At 53.9% G+C, this 20,575-nt stretch overlaps 1 protein-coding gene across 2 annotated transcripts; it reads right to left on the bottom strand.

Moving 5' to 3' along the window:
- Positions 1–24: 24 nt before the first annotated feature.
- On the bottom strand, positions 25–20,567 carry srcap (Snf2-related CREBBP activator protein). 2 transcript variants are annotated; one of them, XM_062475223.1, is made up of 32 exons: positions 19,813–20,567; positions 18,459–18,716; positions 18,120–18,305; positions 17,881–18,021; positions 17,570–17,744; positions 16,413–16,582; positions 16,192–16,279; positions 16,018–16,107; positions 15,554–15,730; positions 15,182–15,429; positions 14,529–14,706; positions 14,288–14,424; positions 13,915–14,084; positions 13,388–13,717; positions 13,038–13,224; positions 12,725–12,894; positions 12,434–12,585; positions 12,063–12,278; positions 11,486–11,650; positions 11,197–11,355; positions 10,561–10,902; positions 10,217–10,362; positions 9,686–9,996; positions 9,313–9,515; positions 8,507–8,676; positions 7,909–8,105; positions 7,523–7,637; positions 7,306–7,431; positions 6,944–7,126; positions 6,502–6,585; positions 4,262–6,389; positions 25–4,219 (listed from the first exon to the last, which is right to left on the bottom strand). In XM_062475223.1, exons 1-32 carry the CDS (start codon positions 20,509–20,511, stop codon positions 1,593–1,595), a joined length of 10,728 nt encoding a protein of 3,575 aa, XP_062331207.1. In that variant the 5' UTR covers positions 20,512–20,567; the 3' UTR covers positions 25–1,592. The 2 variants fall into 2 exon arrangements, with proteins under 2 accessions (XP_062331207.1, XP_062331206.1); XM_062475222.1 differs by having other exon boundaries at positions 25–6,389.
- Positions 20,568–20,575: the final 8 nt, after the last annotated feature.

Genomic DNA, 20,575 nt, shown 5'->3' on the forward strand with positions numbered 1-20,575 from the left:
CTGCAAGGACAGAACACAGGGAAATTAGTTTTTTGGTCTTTTATTCAACGGTCATTTTGTCTTTAATCTTTCAAGTAAAACAATGTGGAATTACAAGGGAACAAAGGAATGTAACAAATGAAAGAAATCAAAATAAGACCATCACCATATACCACCCATCCAATCAAACATCACCCAGCCCAAAAATAGCCTCAAAGAGTCCTCAAAAAGTTAATTGATAATTTACAGAGCCATCTGGAACTGTACCAGTATTTTTATTCACATATTGTCCAAGTACTTTACATGAAAAAGGAGAAATGGCAAATTGAGGTCAAAAATAAAGATTTGTAATTGGGTAGCACTGATGAATAGGGGGTGCTTACCTTGTGATTCACAGGAGGAAGTGGTTCCTTTTGGGGGAATAAACTACTTCCACACCCCCTACTTTAGATACTTGACAAGGCAAACTGGGATTCCAACCACCTGGCCCACTAGGCACACTTATTCAAACTGAGTTAATTTTCTTTTAGTATAGACTTCATGACAATATTGACCTTAATAACTGGCTTTGGGAAGGTAAGTGGTATAAAGAAGGCTCTGCTCCTGGGTCTGCATTGCCAGTGAGTAATAGAACAATTCACTTCCAGAGACATTACAAGCTCAAGAGACATCGAGAGCTTAGGTACATTGTGTGAGGTACCGGGGACTTAGTAACTGATTGAAATTTATGTAAAATAAAAAAAATATTACACCACAATGTACGCCAATGTTGAGGACAACATGTGTCAGATGTGCAAATGAGAAATGCAGGCTAGATTTAAAAGTAAGGATCAGATGGACAAGAAATGACAAGATAGGGAGGCCCAAGCAAAGACTAACTCCAGCATAGTGCAGCAAAGATCACATTTACAGATCTGCTCTCTTCCTAATACCCTGAAAGAAACCATCAAATATCCATAACTTATCAACTGACTAGAAAAGACAAGTCAGAACAGCTGACAACATTTCCAGAACCCAACTGTCTAAAACCTTCAACTTACCACTCAAACGCCTCTTGAATGTTTGCACAAATGATTTCTCTTGATAACCCTGGCAGAGGCCAAACTCTGTATTAAGGGCACAATCTAATCCCATCTTTTAACAGACATCTCTTAGTATTCCAGTCTTTGTATATGATTACAGTACATAGTGTAAAACTAACAACGATTCAATCGCAGCCTGTCCAGACGTCCCAATGGTGCAGTCGGCTACTGTCCACATGACCGTACACCTTCAGGACTACTAACACCTTTGAAAGGGAACTGCGATGCACCATCTGCTCTCCACAGCCAGGCATTTCTGAGCCTTCTCCCGGTTGCCATGACTGAACTGGAGGGTTACACCCGTTCTAATGTGAGTGGAGGGAGAAGGCCCAAGAGGGAGGGAGGTCTCGGCCCGTACAGCACTCACAGGCCCTCTCATCGTCGTCAAGAGTGACGACGTGAGCGGCAAACCTTTGAGGTCGTCTCCCCTCCCCCCCTCCCGATCCCATTACTGCCTCCCGCTCGTAATTTGTCTCCAGTCACAATCCTTTACTCCCTTCCCCTTTATCTGCTTGTTATGTGGCCCTCCCATCATGTCTTGTTGTGACGGTGCTGGGTGGAGGAGGAGCGGGTGTTGCTGGCCGGGGTGCGGGCCTGGGCCGCCGCCAGGGCCGCCACGCTCCGCAGCACCCTGTCTGGGGTCCCCTCTCCGGAGCCGGTGCTCGCTTCCTGCGAGTGCCTCCCTCGCTTCTGCGAGCGCCGCCCCTTCCTGCTCCCCCTCCCCCGGCCTTCCCTGTCCTTCCCGCGGCGGCTGCTTCGCCTGGACCTCTCGGAGCTGCGGTCCGGCTCGCTCCCCGAGGAGGCGGCTCGGGAGCGGGGCTCTCTGGGCCCGGTGCTCTGGGAGCTCAGGCTGTGTGTGCGCTGGCTGCTGCTGTCGCTGCTGCTCCGGCTGCTGCCTCCGTCCCCGTCGCTGCTGCCGCCGCTGCTGCAGGCGCTGTGGCCCCTGGAGGAGCGAGTCTCGGCCTCGCCCTCGTCCTTCCCGTACTTCTTCCGGTCCTTGTCCTCCCGTTTGCCCCCTCGCTTGTTGTCCGTTTTGAGGGGAGGGACCAGGGCCCCCGGGCGTTGGCGTGTGGAGCGGGACGATGAACGGCAGGACTGCGTCTGGTTGGGCGTCTGTTTACTGCCACTGGCTTTGTTGGCGTTGTTGCTGCTGCAGGAGTTAGGCTGAGGGGTGGAGGGCAGACTTTTGCTTTTTGACTTCTGGCTCTTGCCTGAGGAAGCGGGAGATGTCCCATGCTTGGCCCCCGAGTCTCTCCTGCTGTTGTGGCCGGGAGTGTCCACTCGGCCCCTCATGGCCAGGAGCTTGGCAGCAGCGTTCAGAGCTGAACATCTCTTACCGAGGACCTCTGGCTGGGGAGGAGTAGAGGTCACACTATTGGGCTGTGGTTTGCTATCCGCAGTAGACTGGGATCCCAAGGACTTTCGGGTGACCCGAGTGGATGTCTCACTGCCAGACTCCCCTCCAGTGGAGGTGGTGTTGTTGGACAGAGTCCTGTCCGTGCTCCTGGCAGGCTTCCTCCTCGGTCGGTGACTCTCCCTGTCCTTCTCCCTCTCCGGACGCGGCTGGCCTGAGCGGGGCTGGCCTGGGCGGGGCTGGCCACGCTCCTTCCTGGCTTCAGAAACGTCCGAGTCAGAGGACGAGGAGGAGGACCTGGACCGTCTCTTCTGATTGGCGGGCTCCTTCGCTCCGTTGCCCTCCCCCTTCTCCGAGTCGGCTTTGACCTCGGCCCGTCTCCTCTTGGGAGGCATCTTCTTCTCCGTGGTCTTCTTGTGGAGGGTGGAGGGAGTGGGGGTGGATGTGGAGCACACCGAGGAAGGAGAGGAGGAGCGGACTGACTCCTGGCTGCTCTGCCGGCTGAGAGGCCTTTTCTTACTGGGGACTTTCTCCACCGCCTCCTGCCTCTCGGCTTCCTTCTTCTGAAGGCTCGTCGACTTTCTTTCCGAGTCAGCAAGACTCTCTGACTCTCTTTCGGAGTCGGCGACAGAGTCTTTAGCGTCGGGGGAGGTCTCCGCTTTCCCCTGTTTTGGTTGAGAGTCACAGACCTCCCCTCTGTCCTCTGACGCCTTGCTGTCTGCTGTATCTTCCACAGTGTCCACCTCCATGTCTGACAGCCTGTCCGTGTCTCTGTTATGTACATTCTCCTGTGGGACGGGACCCACATTCTGGCTCTCTGGGCATGAACCAGCTGCAGAACAGGCGGAGGGCGAGGGCACCTTGGGGGGGACTTGAGCTGGAGTGGGAACAGGGGCTGTGGTTGATGAAATCTGCTTGGATGTTAAGCTGGGGACTGGAAAGGGGGTAGGACAGGGTAGAGAGGGAGGGGACGGGAGGGCTGGGGTGGTGTCTATGATGTAGGCAGGTGGAACAGAGACTGCAGCAGACATGACTGGCTTGGTAGGAGATGGAGTATAGGTTGAACCAAGAGCTGTGACAGTTCTCACAGGAACTGTTGCAGGGATGGTGGCAGGTGTTGAGATGGCGGGTTTGACAGATATGGCTGGGGCTGGAGTAGGAACTTGGGCAGCACCCAGGTTGCCAACTGTAGGAGGAGGCAGTGAGGGTGTCGGTGGGAGGGTCATGTTAGGGGCTGGGGCAAGAGGGGCAGCAGGGGCAGGGGTGACTGCTGTCGTCAGAGCTGGTTTGGCAGCAAGCGGCGTAGGGGATGGTTGGGTGACCACGGCGGGCGCTGATGTCGGAACTGGTTTGACAGCTGAGAGAGCGGTTGAGACACTAGCAGCTGGTGCTGGCCTGGTGACTGTGACTGCACTAGCAACTGGTGCTGGCCTGGTGACTGTGACTGCACTAGCAACTGGTGCTGGCCTGGTGACTGTGACTGCACTAGCAACTGGTGCTGGCCTGGTGACTGTGACTGCACTAGCAGCTGGTGCTGGCCTGGTGACTGTGACTGCACTAGCAGCTGGTGCTGGCCTGGTGACTGTGACTGCACTAGCAACTGGTGCTGGCCTGGTGACTGTGACTGCACTAGCAGCTGGTGCTGGCCTGGTGACTGTGACTGCACTAGCAACTGGTGCTGGCCTGGTGACTGTGACTGCACTAGCAACTGGTGCTGGCCTGGTGACTGTGACTGCACTAGCAACTGGTGCTGGCCTGGTGACTGTGACTGCACTAGCAGCTGGTGCTGGCCTGGTGACTGTGACTGCACTAGCAACTGGTGCTGGCCTGGTGACTGTGACTGCACTAGCAACTGGTGCTGGCCTGGTGACTGTGACTGCACTAGCAACTGGTGCTGGCCTGGTGACTGTGATGGGGGCTGGAGCAGAGGTGGTTACACTGGAGGATGTACATGTTGTGACTGGTGTTGGAGTGTGGACCTGTGCAGGAGTTTTGGCAGGGCTGTGCGATGGGGTTGGCTTGGGTTTGGGAGCCTGGACTTGAATTTGCGGTTGAGTCACTGTGGGAATGTAGGGTGTAGGAAGCCTGGTGGTGGGTGCGGTGGAGGTACCGGCAGGTTCTGAGGTTGGGACTCTGGATGGAGTGCGGTTTGGGTCTGGGTCTGAGATGGAGACTGCAACTGGTTTCGATGAAGCAGCACAAACTGTAGAAGCAGTAAGTGTGGGTGGGGTTGACTTTGAAATAGCACCTGTTGATGGGACGGAGACCACGGTCGGGGTTGGTATGGAAACAGACACGACAGGTGGGGTTAGAGTAGTGACAGTCACTGGAGCTGGGTTTGACGTCGCTTCAGAGACTGGATTAGAGGATGGTCTAGGGACTTGTGATGGGGTAGGTGTAGATGCTGGGGAGGGGGCGGTGACATGAGTCTTAGTGTCCGGTTTGGATTCCTCAGCTGTGGCAGATGGAGAAGCCTGGCTGACGCTGGCAGCTTTGGAGGCCTGCGAGGCGGGCTGCGAGGCGGGCTGCGAGGCGGGCTGCGAGGCGGCCTGCGAGGCGGCCTGCGAGGCGGCCTGCGAGGCGGCCTGCGAGGCGGCCTGCGAGGCGGCCTGCGAGGCGGCCTGCGAGGCGGCCTGCGAGGTAGGCTGAATGAAGGGCCGCTGCCCCGCAGGCTCTTTCCTAGCGTTAGCATTAGCGTTAGCAGAGTTCCGTCCGGGAGCAACAGCTTCTGGGACGGGTGTTGCGTCCTTGCGGGGACGACCCCTTTTGCGTTTGGGAGAGATCGGGGGGCTGCTCTCCTGGAGGGGCACGGCGGGCAGGCGGGGAGGAACGTGCTCCGGCTTGGGCTCTGCAGCCTTGGGGGGAGTCTTAGGGGGTCTGCCCCGCTTTCGTTTGACAGGAACAGCCGGGTCGGCCGGGCCATCCCTGCTCGGGCCGTCCCTGCCCGGCTGAGGGTCTGTCTTCCTGGGGTAGGCCCCGCCCCTCCCCCGGCCCACGTGCTGCTCTCCCAGCTGGGCAGCCATACGAGACTCGGTCTCCAGCCTGCGGCGCACGGGCAGGTTCCTCAGCACGGGCATGTCAGGAGAGAGGTGGGGTGGGGAGTAAGGGGGGTAGCTTCTGACAGGATGGGGGGGTGGCAGTTCTTGGTCTGGCGGTGGGCAGGATGACTTGGAGAGGGTCCCTTTAGTCTTGTCGGGGGAATGGGGAGTGTCGTCTGACCCCCCCGCGTGCTCCGTCTCCTCGGAGGAGCATCCTCCCGTCCCGCTCCCTCTCCTCCTCCTCTTCCTGGGCTCCTTGTCCTCCACCACAGTGACCAGGCGGCCCGGAAGCTTCCGCAGGACTTTAGCGGACGGGGAGTCCTCAGGCAGGCTGCGCAGCACCTCCCCGTCTGCAGACTGGCGCTTGCGAGGAGACCTCCCCGAGGGGGGACACAGGGAGTCCAGGTCCGGGCTGTCGTAGTCCCTGGCCTGGGCGGAGTACAGCTGGTGGTCCACAGGACACGAGGTGGCAGTGGAAGGCACTGAGAGAAGTCGGTGGGGCGATGACGTCCCTGCCCTTGATTTGAGGGCCTGGTCTCTGGAGGGGGAGGTCGGGGATGCCTGGAGCCTGGAGGAGGAGCCCTGGGCCCTGGGCTGGTCCGAGCGGGCCGTGGTGGTGGAGGGGTCCCTGGCCCCCCCTCGGCCTCTCGCAGCAGAGCGGGGTTTCTCAGGCACTTCTCTCGGGGGCTGGGCGGAGGGGGGCTCAGGCTCCGGTTCGGGGGAGGCCGTGGCCCCTCGGAGCCGGCCACTGGTCCTGGTGGACGGGGCCCCCTTCTCCTTGTGTTTGCGCGTGCGGCGGCCGGACGTGGCATGGGAGGACTCCTCGGAGGCCTGCAGCGCTGAGAAGTCGTCGTCGTCGTCGTCAGAGGAGGCGTGCAGCCTCAAGCCCTCCTCCTTGGCCTGGTCCAGACCTTTCCTGGCAGCCTCCACTTGCTCCTAACAAAACACAACAGACAGGAAAGATTCAGTTATAACCGAAAACGACCGTGACATTGGCCTGAACCGGTACTAAAGGAGAATGGATAGATGCACTAGTTGTCGGGGTTACCTCAGCTTGCTTCAGCTCCTCTTTACACACATCCTCCAGTGAAGCTTCCAGGAAGTTCATGGCATAGCGCTCTATAGGGGTGAGCTGAGGGGAGCAGAAACACTTGTTAGGGGTAGGGAAATGCTCAGTTGAAGACACCAGTTATACATTATTATATATATTTAACCCTCGTGCTGCCTTCGGGTCACATGACCCAAAGGTTCATAACGAACCATCGTTGTGTTTACCCAATTTTACCCAATACAAAAACAAATTAAAATAATTTTCTTTTAACCTTTGCAATGTGGGGGGTCTGAGACAGCCCAACGGTTAAAAGAAAATGCTTCACTTTGTCTTTGTATGCGGTAAATCTGTCGCAATACGACGGTGGGTCACAATGACTGATGGGTCAGAATGACCCGAAGATAACACAAGGGTTAAAAAACAGAGTATCTGGCCTCACCTGCTCCACCAGGGCAGCTATCTCCTGCTCTGCTTTGGAGAGCTCCTCCTCCTCTGGGTCTCTTCCTTCCCCTCCATCGTCCAGTGGGATGTTCTCGTTGAACTCTGCCAGCTCGGCCACCTGCTCAGCCTTGGCTTGTGAAGCGGCCACGATGTCCTCCTCGTCCTCCGCACGACACAGGGCCTGAGTCCACACGCAAATCACATTTAGATCAAGCGCACAGCTGGGGCTGGTCAGCACGTCCATTCAAAACCCCCCAACTAATAACGTATAGTGAATGTACTAATAAAGACATCATATTCACAACAGTAAGTGTGTTGTGGTTCATTTCCTGGCTAGTTGCAGGGTGCTCGGTGTCAGACCTGCTCCAGGATGGTGGTGCTCTGTTTGTTGACTGCCTCCTCATCCTCCGGCTGGGGGACAGACAGCTCCACAGTTACCTCCTTCTTCTCCCCCTCCGTCACGTCGAACAGCTCCCGGATGGTTTGCTGTTAGGAACAGAGAGAGCGTGTGAGCCGTTTTGACGCAGACGTTTTACAGCCATGGGGACATGAATTACACATGAAGAACGGGAGTTACCTCTTTGAAGAAGGCGGTGGTGAAATTGCCTCCTTCTATGGCCATGTCTCCCAGCATCCTCTTCTGGTTGGCTTTCTTAAGGATGTTCTCCTCCACAGTGCGTTCGCTGATCAGCCTATCAGAGAGAAGGAACATGGTCAACAAGGTGGGCCTACAAATGGTTAACAAGCAATCATTTCCATACTCGGTTAGTAGCGTCACGGTCTTATGTTTTGTGAACTGATATGTTGTATGTACTTGATGGTCTATTGGAGAGCTGGGCTGCAGTTTAGCAGGCAGGCTGATGTGAAGCAGGTAGGCTGACGTGAAGCAGGTAGGCTGACGTGAAGCAGGCAGGCTGATGTGAAGCAGGTAGGCTGATGTGAAGCAGGTAGGCTGATGTGTACCTGTAGATGTGGACGTCCCGGGTTTGTCCGATGCGGTGGCAGCGGTCCTGGGCCTGGGCGTCCATGGTGGGGTTCCAGTCGCTGTCGTAGAACACCACCGTGTCGGCGCCGGTCAGGTTGACGCCCACGCCGCCGCTGCGGGTGGACAGGATGAAGCAGAAGATGCGGCGGTCTGCGTTGAAGCGCTCCATCAGGGACTGGAGAGAGATGGGATATGTGAGCCTGGAGTCTTATGAAAACACATTTACATTTAGCAGACGCTCTTATCCAGAGCGACTTACAGTAAGTACAGGGACATTCTCCCCGAGGCAAGTAGGGTGAAGTGTCTTGCCCAAGGACACAACGTCATTTTTGCGTCATTTTTCGAACCGGCAACCTTCTGATTACTAGTCCGATTCCCTAACCGCCCAGCCACCTGACCCCCATTTCTTTTTTTTCGCATCTCCTGTACCGAATTAAGCAAAAAGGTAGGATTTGATCTATTTAACAACAGAAAATATACCCAAATACAGTACACCCAAACACCATCGCAGCAAACTATTGCAGTTAAAATGACTGCAGATACATCCACCCCCAGCGCCCCAGGCCAGACCCTGACCTGTCTCATCTCCACGCGGGTGCTGCCGTCCAGGCGGAGGTAGATGTGGCCGTGGTAGTTGAGGAACTGCTCCAGCACGTCCAGCATGCGGGTCATCTGGGTGAAGATGAGGACGCGGTGACTGCCCGCCTTCAGCCTGCGCAGCAGGGTGTGGAGCGTCTGCAGCTTTCCTACACACACGCACACACGTTACAGACTGCTAGTTCTGTTTGAGCTTCAGTTTCAATTTGGGCTTTCCACAGCAGAGCATCTGACTTTTATTTAGGCTACATGTCTGCATAGTGCCACTGTCCATGCAGGCTCTACAGAGATGGAAGCAGCGTGTGAGGGTGTGTCTGGAGGGTGTGTCTGGAGGGTGTGTCTGGAGGGTGTGAGGGTGTGTCTGGAGGGTGTGAGGGTGTGTCTGGAGGGTGTGTCTGGAGGGTGTGAGGGTATGGCTGGAGGGTGTGTCTGGAGGGTGTGAGGGTGTGTCTGGAGGGTGTGTCTGGAGGGTGTGAGGGTATGGCTGGAGGGTATGGCTGGAGGGTGTGTCTGGAGGGTGTGAGGGTATGGCTGGAGGGTGTGTCTGGAGGGTGTGAGGGTATGGCTGGAGGGTGTGTCTGGAGGGTGTGAGGGTGTGTCTGGAGGGTGTGTCTGGAGGGTGTGAGGGTATGGCTGGAGGGTGTGTCTGGAGGGTGTGAGGGTATGGCTGGAGGGTGTGTCTGGAGGGTGTGAGGGTGTGTCTGGAGGGTGTGGCTGGAGGGTGTGAGGGTGTGTCTGGAGGGTGTGGCTGGAGGGTGTGAGGGTGTGTCTGGAGGGCGACGTACCACAGTCGTACTGGATGAGCCTCAGGTCAGGGAAGTGGGTCCTCATGTTGCACTGGATGCGGTGCAGGTTGTGTGAGAGCGGAGCCACCTGGGAGGCCAGCGTGGAGTTGAAGACAGCCCGTTTGTGGCTCAGAGACGGAGGAGGGTGGCAGGAGTGCATGGAGATAGGAGGAGCTTCTACGGGTGGAATGACAAACGTAAACCTGGAGAGGATAGGAGATAGAAAAAATATAAATCATCATCATCATCATCATCATCATCATCATCTCACATTCCCTGAAAGCACGATTCATTTGAACCCTGCAAGCTCAGAGAATAACACGAATAAAAGCAGGTGTTCGTCAGTATAAGAGGGAGGCTGTGAGCTCCTTACCTGTCTATGATGTTACTGAGTAGACCCAGCCTATCCTGGGTGGTGTGGATGGCCTCCCGCAGGGCCCGGCTCAGGAACCAGTAGTCCTGAGGGCTGTGGGACTGGGCGAACAGGCAGCTGGCGTGGCCGGAGCGCCCCCACTCTCCCTGGGCCGGGGGCGTGGGGGAGGGGCAGGGGCCGGGGAGGAACGTGAGGAAGTTCAGCACCTCGTAGCCGTACACGGGCTTGGCGTTACAGTGCAGCTCGTTCACCCGAAAGATGTGCTCGAGTCGGCTGTCGCACTGCTTCTTCTGCTGGTCGTCTAACCAGGACTGACAGTGATGAGGATGATGTTTGGTTAGACACAAAGCAGGACTGACAGTGAAGAAGATTATGTTGGTTAGCTACAAAGCAGGACTGACAAGTGCAAGCACGGAAAGTAAACACTTTTCTTCCTCGTTGGCTGAGCTGACATCTTTGTTCACGATAAACGTTCTTATTTGTGAATAAGCTCAGTTTGAGGAAGTTTGAAAAAGTAAAGAGTGGGCTCACCATGTAGAAAGGAGAACGGGGGGGTGGGCGAGGGGCCCGGACCCGAGGATGGACAATCCCACCAACGTGGGACCCTGACTTAGGAGGGCCCGGGCGAGAACTACCATCCTCCCGCGCTGATGAAGACGAATCATTTACACGAGGAGCTGGTGAGAAGGGGCAGGCACAAAATAATAAAAATGTAATTACTTAAATATCTTTCGATGGAGGTACAGAAGAATGATAACAGAAAGTTGAAGGAAAAATATTAAATATTATATAAAATAAATAATATAATAAATATTGAATAAAAATAAAGAAAACAAAAGTTGGTGTGGTACGTCCATCTTTGCTTGTCTCCTCACCTGTGTGTTCTGTGCTTGGCTGTGGTGCAGGTGGGGGTGCTAGCGCAGGCCCCTGCACCACCCTCAGGACCGGGCGAGGGGCGGAGTGGTGAGCTCCTGTGGCGGGGGGGATCCGGGGGGGCGCTGCAGTGTACTCTGCGGTGACTGGCCCAGGAGGGAGGGGCTGGGGAGGCTGCAGGGGAGTGGGGGCCCTCGGGGAGGGGATGGTGTGGTGGTGCACTGAGGGAGAGGCCAGGGGAGCGATCCGAGGGCAAGGGGGCACCGCCAAAGTGGGCACACACCCCCCTCCCTCCTTCCCTGTTGACTGCCGCACCACGATCTTCACAATCCCAGACGGGGGCACTGAGGGAAGATTTAAAGCATCAACGGCATACTTATGAATAATTATGTTACGTTTAAAAAAATAGAATAGAAGTATGCAGTGGCATAACTACATCTCTGACATTGATGACAAACCAAACCGTTTAAAAATCAGTTGAAAATGGAGTAAGTTATGGTTATTTAAAAAGTACATGTACCACCGACACAATGTTATGGGTAAGCGAGCTGACTGTGGCAAGATGGCCGCCATGTGCGGACGTTCTAGACTCCGCCGTAAGACATCTAGCCTTTACATATATCTATGTTCTGGTGTACCTGGAGAAGCATTGTGAGGAAGCTGCATCCCAGCGGGGACTGGGTTGGCAGGGTTGCCGCCGGCAGCGTGGGTGTTGGGTGTGCTGAACACAGCCACCTGGGCGGGCTGACTGATCAGGTGGTGCTGCCCCCCACTGGACACCAGATGCATCACATTACCTGCACGGCAAACCAAAGTTAGACAACTTTCGGAAAACATATATAGAGAGTCAAACAAAAAGTTTATTTCTTCATATTAATGATATAAAAGATATGAACTCTACAGGGTGTAGACAGGCTTGGGGCTGACCTTGAACGGGGCGAGGGGGGGCCACGGGGACCTGGTGGAGCTGGGCTCCAGACAGGGTGAGTTTGTTGCCCTGCAGCTGGAAGGTCACGGGTTTGCTGCCCTGACAGGACGACACGGGCCGCCCTGCCAAGGAGGCCAGTTGAGCGATACTCACTACCTCCCCAGCTAGGAGAGAGAGAGAGAGAGAAAAAAACTAATTTAGTCCACTTAGATACATGGTATTGATATGACTTGTGTGAATGAATTTGATCCCAAATGATCCCAGGTTCTTTATAGTGGATACTGTGGGATATAATGGATGGTGGATATTTTGTCCACTCGATAGGGGAGTGTGCTAAGAGCAGCTTCCTGGTCAGCCTGAGTGGTGTTAGCCTGAGTGGTGTTAGCCTGAGTGGTGTTAGCCTGAGTGGTGTTAGCCTGAGTGGTGTTAGCCTGAGTGGTGTTAGCCTGAGTGGTGTTAGCCTGAGTGGTGTTAGCCTGAGTGGTGTTAGCCTGAGTGGTGTTAGCCTGAGTGGTGTTAGCCTGAGTGGTGTTAGCCTGAGTGGTGTTAGCGAGCTGATGGAGGGGAGGTACTCACAGGGCAGCCTGGCCTGCATGTCGGGGCTGAGCAGGACCCGCTGTGGCATGATGTTGCTGGGCGGAGGGGTGGCCTGGACCCCCGGGGGGCAGGAAGGGGGCCGCACCGTGAGCACAGACTTGGGTGCGCCGGACCTCACCGCGGTCCCCATCGCCGTGGGAGCGCTGAGGTGCAGGGCTAGCCGGGGCGAGGCGGAGGGTGCCACTGAACACACCACTGGGAGGAGGAGCCACGGTTTGGAGAGGATTACAGATGTTTGTTACGTGAGGGTGCAGAACTGATCTTAATCTGTAACTGTGAATGTTTTAATGCCCAACTGCAGAGGATGCAGGGTGTCTTTTAGGTTGTCCGGGTTGTGAACGAGCGCTGACCTTGTTGGACAGGCGGTGCCGGGGCGGGTGTTATGTCTGTGATCAGCGGGGGTCGAGGAGTCTGACTGGCCGGGGTGACTGGGCAGGTGGGCCGGGGGTTGTTCATCAGCAGGACTGTGCGGCCGTCAGTCTTGGGCAAAGGCTGGAACATCCTTTAAAAACGGACACAGGAAAAAAAACAAAGAATTTTACTTCCAGAATCGACAGAGTTGTTAAAAGCAACTATGTAGTCAAATGTCATTTAGGTTTATTACATAACTACAGAAGAAGAAAAAAAACGGTAGTCCTTACCGGTTGACCTTCATGCGAACCGGTCTGGGTCGTGGAGGAGGGTCAGGTGACTCCATGACCTCCTGGATCAGCTGACGGCTGACTTTCCTGCTGGGCAGGAACACGTCGGCCTGGTAACGTGACACGTGGCCCTCCAGACCCACCAGGTCAAACATGGACAGGTCACACCTCTTCAGCGGGGAGAAGGGGAGAGAGAGGGAGAGGGTCAGGACACAGAGGAACACAAGAGCACCCTCTCCTCAGGCACACCTCACTGTTCTGACTCACGAGGGGCTTCTATGCTTCTACGAGGGGCCACGACCCAGACTCTGACCTTGAAGGGGGGGATCTCCAGGGCTTCGTGCACGAGGGAGGCCGTGTGGAAGACAATGGGCTGAGTGATGAAGGGCGACTGGATTGGCCGGGGGTCAAACAGGTTGGGATGGTTGCACACTTTACGAAGCTGCATCAGAATGTTGATCACAGACATGAAGTGTCCGCTGGCCAGCGTTTCCCTGGTCCTGAGAGACACAAAGACAAAACAAAAGCAGAACGGATGAGCGGTAATTCCCAAGCAAACAAACGACTCACGCCCAGCGCCTGTAAAGCTCTCTCTTGGAAGTCACTTTGGATAAAAGCGTCTGCTAAATGAATAAATGTTTGCGTTTTCCCCCGTAAACTTACGATGCCTGCGCCATGAAGTCGTCATAGAGGAAGCGCTGCCTCTTGGACAGGCGGCAGCGCACCACGTGCTCGTACTTCTTGGGCATCTGCTTCTCCACGTCCGCCTTGATCCTCCTGAGGAGGAAGGGCCTGAGCACCTTGTGGAGCCTCTTCACTAGGCCCTCGTTGTACTCCTGGCTGCCCTCGATCATGCCCGTCAGGGGGTTGGAGAACCACTCCTTGAACTCCCGGTGGGACTGGAAGACGTGGGGCATGAGGAAGTGCATGAGGGACCACAGCTCCATCAGGCTGTTCTGCAGGGGAGTGCCGGTCAGCAGGAGGCGTCTGTGACTGTGTGGGGGGGGGGGGAGAGGAAACGCTTTTAGATGATGTTACGCTGAGTCACTCAGCTGTCCATTGTCTGAGTCGTAAAGCTAAATGTGGATTTCATAACATATCTATAAATAATAAATCGGCATCGGTGTGTACTTGTCAACCATGTACACAGAGGGTGTGGGTGATCACAGCTTTTGCCTACACACACACACCTGTTGAAGTTGAGCAGGCTCTGCCAGCGCTGGGATTTGAAGTTTTTGATATTCTGTGCCTCGTCCAGGATGAGGTATCTCCAGGACTTGCGTCTGAAGGCTTGGTGATCCTGCAGCACCAGCTTGTACGACGTGATACAGACGTGAAACGCGTTAGGTTTGGTCCATCCCTGTAAGACGAACACACAAAGCAAGAGAGACATTATTTCAGTCAAAACGCCTGCAAAACACAGTTCCCTTATTTCATAATAATAATAAAAATTACAAAAGAGAACCACATTCTCACGAGGAAAATATACACACATTTTACAAGCCGATATTTGATCTAGATTTTGGGTGACTTGTTCGTATTTCATGCGAGCCATGTTGTTACCTGTCTCTTGAGTTTCCTCTCCTTCTGACTGCCGTAGTACGTGAGGATTTTGAACCCAGGGCACCAGCGCTTCAGCTCCATCTCCCAGTTCAGCATGACGCTGGTGGGCACGATGATCAGGTGAGGACCCCAGTTACCTGAGAGGGTAACACGAGAGGAGATCGTTACGTTTCTGGAGCGCGGCACACACAGGACGTGTTTGTTTTTTCAGGGAGCGCTCCGTTTCGAGTCCATCGCTTACCCTTCTCACAGGCCAGGTGAGCTAGCAGGGCGATGGTCTGGATGGTCTTCCCCAGACCCATCTCGTCGGCCAGGATGCCGTTGAGCTTCTTCTCGTACATGGTGACCAGCCAGTCCAGTCCGATGTGCTGGTACTCACGCAGCGTGCCATGTAAGAGAAACGGAATCGGAGTCTTGACCTGTGGTCAAACATGAGAAATATAAAAGAAAAAAGGGAAAAAAAACTGTGATGTTTTGCCATACATCACACGCATATCAGAATGGGATTTATTCGCCATGAAAGTTTGCACAGACAAGGAATTTGCTTTGGCAGGAAGGTGCATACAATAAACATATAGGGACCTAAAATGTTTAATATGTGGACTATCTATACTAAGGGTACAAATATATGTGTATATATATATATATTTAAGTCATCCGCCAACAGTGTCTTACATTTACATTTAGTCATTTAGCAGACGCTCTTATCCAGAGCGACTCACAGTAAGTACAGGGACATTCCCCCCAAGGCAAGTAGGGTGAAGTGCCTTGCCTAAGGACACAACGTAATTTGTCACGGCCAGGAATCGAACCGGCAACCTTCTGATTACTAGCGCGATTCCCTAACCGCTCAGCCACCTGACCCCTTCCGTGTTTGATCATCAGGAGACGCACCTTAGTGGTGGCCAGAGTGTAGCCCTTTGGCTGCAGGCTCTCTGCCGTGGCAGCAATGTGGCTGATCTCCTTCTTGGGCCGTTGGCCGGAGGACATGGGAGGGCTGTGGTCGCCCTCCTTCAGCAGGACCTCCATCCCTTCTCCACACTCGTCATCATCTTCATCATCTTCATCGTCGTCCTCCTCCTCCTCATCGCTGTCCTCTTCATTCTCGCTCTCCACTTCCTCCTCGCTCTCCTCTGGCGATTCTGGAGCAACAGTGGTGAGAGACGTAGAAGTTTGAGCAACGAGCACAGTACTGTCATCAGAACCAGGAGGAACCGCTCGTTACCAAGCTTACTAAAGACAAACCAAAAAGACTCATTTTTTTACCTGAGGAGGAAGTGTTGCTTTCCACGTCGCTTTCATCTTCCTCGGTCTCCTCTTCCTCCTCCCCCGAGATCTCAGACTCGTCAGAGCTGGTGCGAGAGCCGGACGCGGAGGGTTCCTCAAAGTCGGAGGCATACGCGCCTTTGTATTTCTCCAGAAGCTCGTCCATGCTCATGTCACCTGGGATGAGGAATGGAAGACTTTAGGACGCTCTTGAATTATTCATGTGACAGATGGGAGAGAAGATTGAGCTCCTTCCGCCACCACATTTGGCACGACTACCCAGCGGCACTTTGGATCACTACCACGACTGGTGTCGTGCTAAGCGTCTCCATCATCACATCCTTAATAAACACGAAGAAACACTTAATAAACACCAACCAAGATGAGTGTGTGGCTCTGGATGCTTGATGCAGATGAAGGGTTTGAGGAAAAAAAGATGAAGATGAAGGGGGGAAAAAAACTACCTTCTTTGGCCAAGTCGTCCAGCTCCTCTGCGTGGTCTCCAGCCCCCTCCACCACCTCCTGGGCCGCTATGGTGTCCTCCTCATCCTCGGCTGAGATTGACACAGAGGTGTAAGAAAATGACGGAATATTCTTTGTTGCCGCATATTAAAGGGAGATCCGGTGGGAGAGCCTACCATCGTCTTCATTGGCAGTGAACTCCTTGTCTTCCTCCTCCACAGTCGAGGAAGAGGCGTCGGAGCATTCCTCCTCGGACCCGGAGTTCTGGGGAACGAGCCAAAAGTCAGTTTCCCCCGTGAGTTAAAGCTGGATGTAAAGACAGACGAGCGACGTGAACAAACGATCCCTGTGTCCTCGTTCTCCCTCTCTCTCTCTCTGGCTGCGGGTGCAGCGTTACCTGTGGGCGTGCGAGGGTGCTGAGGAGCTGGTCCAGGGGCAGAGCGCCCTCCTCTTTCAGCAGCTCGATCTCCCTCCTCTGGGACTCGGCATCGTTGCCCTCCTGCTGCTCCTCCACATCGATGGTCTCCTCGTCATCCTCCTCCTCACAGGGGGGCTCAAAGTCTCTGTCTGTAGAGGTAGAGAGAGAGAGAGAGAGAGAGAGAGAGAGAGAGAGAGAGAGAGAGAGAGAGAGAGAGAGAGAGAGAGAGAGAGAGAGAGAGAGAGAGAGAGAGAGAGAGAGAGAGAGGAGAGAGAGAGAGAGAGAAAGAGAGGGAGGGGTAGAGAAGTAGAGAGAGAGGGGTAGAGAGAGAGGTAAAGAGGTAGAGAGAGAGAGAGAAGTAGAGAGAGAGGGGCAGAGAAGTAGAGAGAGAGGTGCAGAGAGAGAGAGAGAGAAGTAGAGAGAGGGGTTGAGAGAGGTAGAGAGAGAAGCAGAGAGGTATGGAGAGAGAGAGGTAGAGAGAGAAGTAGAGAGGTATGGAGAGAGAGGTATAGAGAGAGATGCATACAGACAAAATGAAACTTAATGACTTGTTCCCAATTTCACACAAAACAGCTGAAGGAGGACTCCCATCTGCTCAGATACTGAATTCTTATTCATATCTGGTTAATGAAAGAGTTGAGCCGTCGTCACGGTTTCCAGATAAGAAAACCAGAAGGGAATAATCTTGGTCTCCTGTCAGATCCTCTCATCTCCACAGCAGTAAACCGGAGCCAGGCTCCTTCCCTGCAGCTGAAGCAGCCCTTGTTCTTGAATCATTGTTTACATCCACTACCTTCTGACAAATGTATCTATGAATGTGGGTAGCAGCAGCCGAACCTGAAAGCTGACAGGTCTAGCCAGTCTCCGACGGCAGTCTGTGACTGCTGCTAATGGATACACTAACAGAGGAGCCGCACAAAAGCTTTTGCATTTTGAGTTTGTCAGGGACAACATGTCCTTGAAAGCAACAATAACGAAAGACTGGGTAGTATTCAGATCAGCTCAACTCCACACAAAGACAACCCGAGCCCAATGGGGAAAAACACATGCATACACTGTAGCTATGACAACCAGGTTATAAAGAAATGCAGTTTTGATTGGTAGGTTGACGTGCGTGAGGTCCGGAGTGTTCTCACCGTCTTCTTCTAGAGCAGACTGGAGAGGTTTCTTGGGAGAGGCCACGGCAGGGGCCAGAGACTGACTCAGGAGGTCCGAGTATTTCTCAGTCTGGCCCACGATGAAGTCCAGCTGGAGATCCAAAGCCTTCTTCCTTTTCTCCTCCAGTCGGGACTGCTGCTTGTACTGCACCACCTGAGGATGGGGGGTGGGGTGCATGAAGTCAGCCATTAGTGACAGGACTATACAGACAGTGACAGGGCTATACAGATGCATGTGGGATGATGCAAAAACAAGAATGTAACTTTGCGCTGCTAGAGGCTGACTGTACCTTCTCTACGCTGCTCCAGAAGGCTCGGACCTCCTTGGCTATGTTGGAGGCAACTCTCCTGATCTTGGCGTGTTCATCCCTCTTTGCTTTCTCCTCCTTCTGTCTCAGGTCCTCGTGGTATCGCATCACCATGCGCACAACCTGCGACAAGAACACGACAATTGTAGTTCCTGAATTAGGTTTTCGGATTGCAACATCCTTATCGCAGAAGAGGAATATTATCACCCGTTGATTCTCACCTTTCTAGCCACCCCTCTCTTCCAACGCCTTTCTTGGGCAAAGTCGGCAGAGAGCCACTGCATCTCTTCACACAGGTAGTCCCAGTGGACTTTGGGTCGAACCGGCTCGGTTAGACGAGTCAGGCGCTTCGTAGACCAGGATCCCTCCCGCTTTAACGAAAGGCTGCGATGCTCGATCTCTGCTTCCTGCAGGGCCGCAAAGAGAACAGAAAGAAAAAGAGAGTAAATATTCCAGAACAACAGAACCGCACAGCATAAAAAGTGCACCAAATTCTCGGGTTGGCATTTAGGACTAAATGATTTAGGGAGGCGGAGCAGTGCTCGGAACGGGAAACTCACGTGCTTAGCCTGCTCTGCCATGTCCGTGTGCCTCTCGTAGCGGGCTCGATGAGGGGTGGCCTGGTCTGACGGGGAGGCCCCACCTGGGCCCAGGGAGGGGGGGGAGAGGAACTTGCCATGGGGACCTCGGAGAGGAGAAGTCCTCCTGGAGATGTGGCTCCAGTCACTGGAGGAGGAGGGGCCCGGGGAGAGAGAGGAGGTTGAAGGGGAGATGGGAGAGTCCCCTGGTGAGACCCTGTCTGCTATCCACTGGCGCACCTGAAACCAGAAGAGGGAAGACTAATTGTATGGGACTGTGAACAGTAAAGTAACACAATAGTAGGGAGGAAAACCTCCAAACATCAAGAGCACAAGGGAATCAACCACCCGAAAAGGCCTCAGCGTGAGAAATATCCTTTCAACTGTTCATAGGGTAACATCTGAATGCTGTGTTCCCAACCACAAGCAGCATTTAAAAATGGCTAATGAATTCCCCCATTCAGACCAATTGCAATCTACTGTGGAGCTTGTGATCTTAAGCATGGTTCTGGGGTGCATGCTGTAGGTGTGTCTACTGGGACAGGGGGGCTAACCCACCGCTTACCTTCGAGAACAGTGCCTTTCTGTCTCTCCTGCTCTGTCCATGCTGGAAAACACACATCGCTTAACATGCCTGTCAACTTAAAATCACTAAATTTAAACAAATGCAATCACACCTAGACGACATGAGCACCGCATGCAAGAAAATGGAGCAGCAGATTGAAGCACTATAGAATATTAAACTGTGGACACATGCGGGTATCCACTGGAACGCAGACGTGACGCCATTCTGAAAAGTGCTATCAAATTCAACGACCTCAAACAGTTTTACAGATTGCTTCCCTTTCTCTGCAGCCTTCAAATAAATAAATAAATAAAAACTCATAAACTTGCTTCTTTTTTTTTTTTATACATTATGCAGCCTAGAGCAGTATGAAAACTGGTGTTCAACATATAGTACATGAATTAAGCCTGTAGGACATACCTGATCAACCCGAGAAACTCGTAATTCTACATGTACAGGGGAACCAACTGCTTCCTACAAACCTTTCAGTTTTTGCTGAACACAACTTATCATATTGATTTCACTAGAAAATAAATGAGCAACACAGAGAAGGGCTTTCTGGGCACCAGGGCAAAAACAAACCTCAACCAATCAGCACCCTTATACGACACATCAAGCTGCAAAAAATGCGTTCCCCTCTTGGTACTTAGTAGCATAATTGGTCATTTGGCCAGCGCTCACACTGTTACAAATGCCTTATAAACGACTAGGCCCAAAGGAGACCACAGACAAGACTCTGAAGGGGAAAAGAACCACGTAGGGGCTTGATACCTTGTTCTGTGCTGGGCTGGAGATTGCCATCCTGCCCGTGATCTTGCCCTCCGAGGTGGACGCAGGCTCTGGTTCTGCTTCTCCCTCGCTGCTCTCCTCTTTGGGGCTGCAGAGCTGGCCCGGGGGCCTCTGCTGGACGTCTGCTCCAGGTGAACTCCCATGCTCAAATTCCATACTCTCATCCATACTCGGAGAGCCTGTATACAGGCAGGGCTGGCCGAGAGAAGGGGATTCTGACAGGTTTTCATCACTGGAGGACCTGCAAGTGTTACTCTTTAAAGCACCCGTTGTTGAGGGAAGCTTAGGGGCGTAGAAGGGCTTGGAAGGTGTGGAGACATCTGGGGTGAGATGTTTCGATTGAGGTTCCGATTTCAGCATGGGAGTTTTTGTCTCGGTTAAGGCCGCTCTGTCAGATTTGCTTTGCGTAGGTGTGAGGGGACGTAGCGGTGGCAAAGGAAGATGGTACGGTGTGTTGACGGCAGGCTGGACGCCGGCAGGTGCAGGAGCCACAGTGGATCCACTGCTGATCAGCTGTGTTTTGGGAAGGCACTCTACAGAAGCTGTGTCTGCCCCACGGTTGGACAGGCTGGCCAGCGCGGGGGTGCTCTGATGACTGGACACCTCCACCAAAAAGCACGGGGGTTGTTTCAGGAGAGGAGTGTCTCCGCGTTTAATCAGGAGCAGCTTTGGGTCGATCATGCCAGAGGAGGGTTTGGAACAGGACGCTGTGGTCCGCCCAGAGTCCTCCACCGCCTGGGACGTC

This window comes from Osmerus eperlanus, chromosome 12 (assembly GCF_963692335.1).
Source record: "Osmerus eperlanus chromosome 12, fOsmEpe2.1, whole genome shotgun sequence".
In the NCBI taxonomy this organism is placed as follows: Eukaryota; Metazoa; Chordata; class Actinopteri; order Osmeriformes; family Osmeridae; genus Osmerus; species Osmerus eperlanus.

What these genes read in the sequence shown, in the direction of transcription:
- srcap (XM_062475222.1), bottom strand. Translation starts at nt 20,511, where the DNA reads ATGATCGACCCAAAGCTGCTCCTGATTAAACGCGGAGACACTCCTCTC. An exon ending in CATGCAGGCCAGGCTGCCCT is followed by an intron (nt 11,651 to 12,062) that starts GTGAGTACCTCC and finishes TCTCTCTCCTAG; the next exon opens with CTGGGGAGGTAGTGAGTATC. An exon ending in TAGCTGCCCTGGTGGAGCAG is followed by an intron (nt 6,586 to 6,943) that starts GTGAGGCCAGAT and finishes TGCTCCCCTCAG; the next exon opens with CTCACCCCTATAGAGCGCTA.